The sequence below is a fragment of the Scaptodrosophila lebanonensis genome, unplaced genomic scaffold (assembly GCF_003285725.1).
Source record: "Scaptodrosophila lebanonensis strain 11010-0011.00,11010-0021.00 unplaced genomic scaffold, SlebRS2 tig00000001-arrow-pilon, whole genome shotgun sequence".
NCBI lineage: Eukaryota > Metazoa > Arthropoda > Insecta > Diptera > Drosophilidae > Scaptodrosophila > Scaptodrosophila lebanonensis.
Window position 1 is genome coordinate 28,411,097 of NW_022060529.1, and position 7,974 is coordinate 28,419,070.

The 7,974-nt window shown below is 42.7% G+C and overlaps 1 protein-coding gene across 1 annotated transcript; it reads left to right on the forward strand.

Annotated features, from left to right (window-relative positions):
• Window positions 1-2,075: 2,075 nt before the first annotated feature.
• LOC115633845 lies at window positions 2,076-4,288 on the forward strand. The gene has a single exon (XM_030531336.1). It carries the CDS (start codon window positions 2,111-2,113, stop codon window positions 4,115-4,117), a length of 2,007 nt encoding a protein of 668 aa, XP_030387196.1. The 5' UTR covers window positions 2,076-2,110; the 3' UTR covers window positions 4,118-4,288.
• Window positions 4,289-7,974: the final 3,686 nt, after the last annotated feature.

Sequence of the window (7,974 nt, forward strand, 5' to 3'; positions counted from 1 at the left end):
AGGGACAAAAAATTTTAGTCCCAGATGCATTATGTGAATACGCAGAAAATTTGTATTTTGGAATTTCCCTCCCTCCCCCCTCTCCGCAGCAATACATAACTCCCTTAATTTTGTATTGAAATTCGAAAAATACCCCCCGTTAGTGATTATGAGTTCGTATTTCGAGTTTTATAACGATAGGCCGATTTAAAAGGAAGTTATAGCCATATATGTATTTATGACCAAGCAGTGACCGCAGCTATTGTTGTTGTTACTGCTTTGCACAGGCACACTGATACACAAAAACACACACATACACGCATAAATACGCATAATTATACTACACATATGTACAGAGTATTTCAAAGTCGGGATACTCGACTTTAGCTTCTCTGCTTTTTTTTTTTTTTTTTTTTTTTTTTTTTTGTTTTTGTAGTCATAACGAGAGCAAAAAACAAAGCTGACTTGAATAAAGTATACCCGACTTGCCTGTCCGGGCCTGTCAGTCAACTGATATGTCAGCACCCCAACTTCTTGCCAAAGCGTTTTGTGCATAAAGAAATTTTACAAATTTTTCGCAAAATTGCATAAATTAATTAAAAAGAACACAAAAACAAATATACTTCTCAGCCCAATGCTCGTACCATTGACTGGGTCTAACTGGGTCTGAATGGCAGACAGACAATGAAAGTCGACGTGGCGTTATGCAAACCAAATTGCTGTCACTAAATGGGCAATGCAGACATTTGACAGGGGCTAATAGCTAAGGTCAACAATTAAACTCAGTTTTTAGCCTATGTGAGTGAGGGGTCTGGCGCGGCCGCCGGCTGTCAGTTCACTCACTTACGCACCCACCCACTAGCTCGGCGTTCCGCGTCCCCTATTCAGTCCATACATATACGAGTATTATGTAAATATGGGTGTACATTCGACAAATGCGGAGCCGCTATTTGCAATGCATTAATTTTAGATATTTCCTTGGCCCTCACCCACCTCTCCACCCTTCAACATCACCCAATACGCATTTGAATTGATGCTGATGCCCAAAATCGAAAATGCTGCACAGGAAAAATCAATCGCCCGCACTGTCAGAGGGCCCGCATTTCCCGGGATTTTCACTGACTGCAGCCGCTGCTACTCTCGATAGACAAAAGCATGAGGCATTAGCTTGAAAATAGGCATGTTGGCTGCATCGACATACGGAACATATTTCTGCCTTCGCTCTTACCCACCAATACACGAGTCCATGGCGCGTAGACTATGTAAATATTTGTCACGACCGCATGACAATGTTTGTGCAGACTTTGATTTGGAGCAGCGGCAATACAAAACAGTTGTCGAGCTGAGCATATAAAGTGTCCTCTGTCGCTGTTGTTGTCACAATATTTTGTTTACATTCCCCGTGTGTATTTGTATGTCGTTGCATTTCCGCTGCGAAAATACATAAATTCGACGCGCGCTTTAAGTCATTTTAAATGCATCATAGAAATATCTGAAAATAATAGTGGCACGAGCTGGGGGTTGTTCTGAGCAGCTTTGAGATCGTACTGGTGGAGGCCTCCAAGCGGATGATGCTGCACAAAGCCTTCTAACAACATTGTAGCTCGGTAGAGGGACGAGGGTTGACGGTCGATGCACTTGCAGCTGCGGCTATAGAGCAGGTCAGTCTAGAGACAGAACATCCACTATATCAGCTAGAAGCTAAATATTTATTTGTGATCATCACAAGTGTCTGTCTTGACATCCATAGCACCCAATAACTATTCTCATACCGTGTAACGGAAGGGCAAAAGGGCATACTAGTTTGTATGCAACTTTCCGGGAAAATATAAACACTAAAAGGCCCAAACTCGGTAAATTTCATTCTGTAATGATTATGTATTCTCATGTTAGGTTTCTAAACATGTTCAACTTTGAAGCGTTATAGCCAAAAATGTAAACTCTGGTTAGGTAATTCAGCACGTTTTTAGTCAGATCATCTTAGGCCTTTAGACTTGCTAATTTTATTTACTTCCAATCTTGTAGGCATTAAAGCTTAAGCTGCCAGATGTAAATAACTAATTCGGAATAAGTTGTGTTTGTTTTAAATCTTCCTTAAATCTTTCCATTTGTTTCAAAATTGTTAGCCGAGATGAAAACCATATCGTTCCATTCTCCTGAGGTCACCGAGCCGAGCAATCCCTCTAAGCTGTGCTATCGAAACTACCATAAAGGGTGTCTCGATGAAGAGCACAAACGGCGCGCAGATAATTTTGAGATGGATCTAGAAGACATAGCCGAGAGCTTGCAGAAGGTGATGCGCGTTTGCGGTTTAAAGGCGTGGCAGGTGAAACAGACGCGTCCGGCCATCAAACGCTCCTTTACCCACTATGACGAGATACGCCTGCGCATCGACCGTGTGCCACGCAAGCGTTTCTGTAAGGAGGATTTCCTACATGATATGGCGCATGAGGCAGACATGACGCGCATGGACTCTCAAATGGCCTATTCCATTGTGAAGCGCGCTTTCCGTGCCTATTACTACGGTACGGGGACAGAGGGACGGCGCATCAAAACAATGGCGAAGCAGGTTCGTCACCGCCAGGAGTGCTTATGGTTGCATGCAGCCAAGCGCACGGCTGAAGTGTTCGCCGCTTACACTGGTCTCATGCATTCGGAGCAGCAGCAATACCTGGAGCGCATCGAATGTATCTACAAAGGTCTCTACCAAGCTATTCAGCGGCGACTTATATACGAGGACGATCTGATTTGCCCGTGCTGTGGCAAACCAAAAAAATCTAGTGTACCCTTATCAAGGAACCCCTCTGCGGCTGAGCTACAAGCATCGCCATCGGTGGACTCGGAGCCCATGGAGGTGCTGTATGTGAAACAGAGTCTGCTACTGACTGGTGCAGACTCCAGTTTATCCGTTCGGCTGGAACATGTGGCCATGGTGAAGGGCACTTTGTCAACAACCAATTCAAAGTTTCAATTGAAGCCCTTGTCGAACACCCCATCAAAGACGTCGACGAGATCGCTATCAAAGACGTTATCCAAACAGCCTTCGCATGAGAGGGAGCAGCGACCTAAATGCACCTGCCCGTCCATGTTAGGTGATCGCGAGTTCACAACGGAGGCGCCGGAGATTACTGCCGAGTGCAGTCAGGGCCCGTACACATGCCGCTGGCTGCCATTCGAGGAAGATTTCACAGAACATTTTGTGCCCTGCCCGCCAATGGATCAAATTTGTCCACCCTGTGTAGATGGCGACACTCCTTGTGATAGTGAGTGCACGTGCACTTGCCAGTATTGTCATTGCCGGCCTGCTTATGATGTAGGTGGTGAGGAAGAGCATTACAATGAAAAGTGGTCTGCTTCAGGAGTGGAGGATCATGATACTGACTTTTGTTTTTTGGCTCCATTCCGCGATTCAACTATTATATGTGATGATGTATCAGAGGAGGCTGAAGAGGAGTTCGAAATGCAATCTGATGAGGAAGAACCTTTCAAATGTGCTTGTGTCTGTGAATACAAGCAACGCGCATATCCACACCTATTCACCTATCTTGCATCCTTCAAGCTTGAGCCCCAAGCAGGGCAAGGCCAGGTACCAACTCAACTTGTAACCAAAGAAAATCAAGAACCTCAAAAACCTCGGTGTGACATTTCGCCGGAAACCTATCGATGTTGGACGCGGCCTACGCCGACACCAAGTGAAGACAAAAGTATGGAAAGCTCACCACCTCATTTGACAGTTCTTGGAGAAAGACGCAGAATGTCACCCGAGGCACCAACTACCATCTCTGTCATGGTCAAGAATCAGCATCACCAGGATACAGCTATAGCCCAGAAGACTGTCACGCTGTCTAAGACGAGTAAAGTGAAAAGGAATTCTATGTCTAAAATAAAAGTGCCAGTTACTTTGCCCCCGCATGCTGCAGCACCAGCATCCACCCCCAAATCTTTGCCAGCAGCTTCTTCGAAGCCCACACCAGCTCCAACTCCTTCAGCTGCTGATAAGATAGCAGCTGCTGCTAAGCCTGCAGAAGTAGCCCCAAAGCAACCTGCAAGTCAGCCGTCACGTAAAGCCGAACCCGCACCAGTAGCTGAGCCAGAGCTCACAAAAGAAGATATTTTAGACATTATTGGACTAAAGTAATCCAAGAAAATTCAATAAATGTGATTCAATATGTTTTGGAAAAAGGGAAAAAGAATTGATGTAAAGATACGATATATCCCGACAAACGACAAAAGAAGTGGCCTCCCGCCCAATCTTTTTTTATATACGAGTATGTTAAGTATATAAGTATAAGTATATTAAGTATCCCAATATTGATGAGACAGTTATGGTTTAAATAGTCATTTTTCTGAAAATATGCACAATATGAGTGAAAATGCGTTATGAAGTTACATATGAAACACATACAAGTATAAAGTGTTTGTTTTTATATTCTAATTTATTTTCTAAATTTATTTTCTCTCGTGACTACAATCAAATATTACTCAAATAACAATTCAATGGTTTCCCTTTGCGGAATTCAAATGCCTCGAGTAAAGAAATTGCACGAAAAGATGGACAGAGCGTTTGTTGGTGGCCTGCGTGGATCCATTCTGGGAGTTCTATGAAGTTCTTCGGTAATTTGTTCACGACTGCGTACATTTTCCAGAAGTAGTTGCTTTTACATCGCCAGCATTTTAATAATTCAGCATTAGTTAGAGGACAACATTCAATCATTGGATGACCCATTATTGCAGATTGAGGGTTGAAGGGCTATCATAAAAATGTCCTAAACACACATACGTGTATGCACATATCTACATACATACTTGTTGTTTTTGCAAAGTTATTTGATATTTTGTCAATGCTCTATACAAATTTTAAGTGCGTGTGCGAACTATCAATTGGTGGCCAAATTATAAAGCACACACTCGCTCGAATGGCCGATGCTGATGTATGTTTGCGTGTTTTATGGAAACAAGGCATCTGCTGACAGACGTGCAGGGTAGGCGGGGAAGGCGGGCCCGGCTTTTACTCTAACTGGGAAAACATGGGAAATATTATACAACACGCACTTACTGAGAGAGCTGCAATCAAAAATGGCAACAAAACATATCAAAAGGACAGCAACAAAAACTACTATTTTGACACACGATATTTGTATTGTGATTGTGTCCAAACTATGACAGCGAAGGACACGCCACAATGGGCCAGCATTTGTGGCCTGTAAATTATAAAATATTTGCATTGTCAATAGTTCGTTTTCTGTTTGCTTTTTTCCCCTCCAAACCTTGTTAAAAACAAATCACGTAGAGGCTGGCCTTTTGTGTCAAGAACTTTATCTTAGCCCGTAACTGTATACAAGTTGTAAGGGATTGTCTGACATTTGCCGGCGTCCTGACAAGGGGCTCTAAAAGTTTTTGGGACAGACGCTTTTAAGCATAAAATTGTTTGGTCATAACTTTTAGCCGCATTGTCCTGTCGATGCAGCTGCTGGACATGTCAATGTCATGGCTCCTGCCCATGGTGGACCTTTGCCTATCAACTAGCATCTTCACGATTCAGCATGCTGCTGGGCAAGGCTATTAAACAATTCCTGGCCAAGAACTCTCTTACTCTCTACGAGTATGTGATTGGTGTAGCCTCCTCTCTTGACTTGCCCGCCGGTTTCGCCACCAGTCGCCAGTCGCCGTCGCCTCTCAAATGCCAGCGCGTCTTGTTATGACGCGCATTGCTCATTAACACGAAACTAATTAATTGCGCAATTCAACTAAACTATCGTGTAGCAAGCTCAGCAGCAAAGCCCATTAAAGCCAGTTGATTGATCACCACCTTCGCCCACTCCTCTGTCTCCACTCCACTTCTTTTTATAGCTACATGATCTTGGGCTAACGAGCAGGGCAGCCTTGGCCGCCGTTGTTGCTGCTGCTGCTGCTGCTGCCACTGCAGCAATTGCATTTTAAACGCTAATTTATTGTTAACTGCAACATGTTGCTGGTATGCAAAAATGTTACCTGACATATGCAATTAATTGTAACAAGCCAGCTAGTCAGACAGTCAGGCATTCGAGCACTCAACCTTTAACGACTTCGCCTGTCTCGCCGTCTGCCTACAACGCTTCCACTGGAAACTGCAACGTGCGCTAAGTTGCTGCAATTTACGTGTTAATTTGAAATCGTGTCTTTGCAAATGGCTTGCCCCAAAGTGCCTTGCATGGCAGTAACTTTTACTCACTTCGAGCGGTGAAAGTTGCTGCATGTCTTTTCCACTCTTGACTACAAGTACTAATTCATGCGTTGCCGGTAATTGGTGTGGGTGGCTACAGCGGAGCCGCTTCTGAATAGTAGTAGGCCTGGGGTACATACATAAATTGTGTCGTAACGACATTTTCCCGAATATCCACAGCCCCAAGAGGATAACTTTTCTGATCCATACAAGTCTATGACCAGAGCAAAGAAATCGGATTCTTCCAATCCAACAAATCGACCACTTTAAAATGTTGACATTCGATGTCAAATTACTTATGATATGCACTAGTCCTTTATAACTCTGTCCTCATTTCCCAACAATTTACTGTCCCTTAACACATCATTTACACAATTGATTATGACCTTTGAATGAATCAACGGAATCAAACACCTTCCAATTTCGTTTTTTACTAAATAACATCAATAGCCTATTAGCGCCACAACATTTTTGGATTTCTTCAATTTACTAGAAGAACGTTCTAAGCTGCAGGCACCTTTAATGGGAAACAATCCCTCTCATCTGCAAACAAAATGCTTTTCGGGCCGCTTATTGGCTAGCAGATGATAAGAAAGTTCCTAATCTCATTGATTTTGCCATAACAATATAGCGTATGCACAAAATTATAACAGAACTAATTGCTTGATATACAAGCGAAAAGAAATAAGGTAAAGGAATTAAAGAAAGTTAGTAATAATAAGAACAACAGCGAAAAAAGAAACTAATACAGAAAAATAAAATAAAGCTCAACAAAAAACTCAAAAAGGAAATAATCTAATTTAAAATATACATTTCTTGCCTTTTTCTTAAATAGGAAACATCTTGTGTTAATCCCTGACACGATGGGGGAAAGTTTTTCAAGTGGTGTGGCCACCTAGCCCCAACTCACTGACCCGGAGAAGGTTTGCACAGCCATGGCGGTTAGCGATTCTCCCAGAGGTAACTGAATGTAAAAGATTTTAGCAAGAGTACAAAATAAAATGCATCGTAATTAGAGCACAATTTCCGAAACGTGTTGTGCAGGATATAACCGGAGCATTAGTTGTTGGCCTAGACTCTATGAAAAAATAGAAGATAAATAAGCGAGACAAATTAGAACTTGCTTCTTGAAATTAGAACTCAACTTGATGTTGCCTTAACAACTCGACACTCATCTGAGATAAACTGACTTATTGCTCTGATCTGGAAACCAATACGATAGCAACTAATGACAAATCAATAAATACCTACTGTAGTCGTGGCTGAAACTTTTGTATAACCACCGCATTGACACAATGCATTCACACATTCCCATGCTCGTACTCGTACATGCTCGCAAATAAATACATATTCATTCATATGTATGTACTCTGGTAGTAGTAGTATGTTTGTATGTTTGCAGGCGCTTATGCATATGTTATGCGGCGCATTTTCGTATATGCGAGGAGCGATTTCGAGAAGATGAATGCTGACAGCCAAATAGTTTGGTACAAAAATGTTTGGCATAGTTTGGCAAATGTTTCAAAAACTTTTGCCCAAAATCAAAGCGCAAGCGCCCAAAGCCGCAGAACGCATTTTGCTGCCATTTGCTGGATGCAGCTGGTGATGGAACTGAAGCTTTGGAGCTTGTTTGCGGTTTGCACAAAGATTATTTTGGAAGCGAACTGCTCGTTCGGATGCACACACACTCGTACATATTTACAAATGCAATTCTTGTGGGCAAATAGTTTTACAATAGCCGCGATCAGAAAAGGAAACGGAAACAGCACCAGAAACAACGGAGACAACTCGTA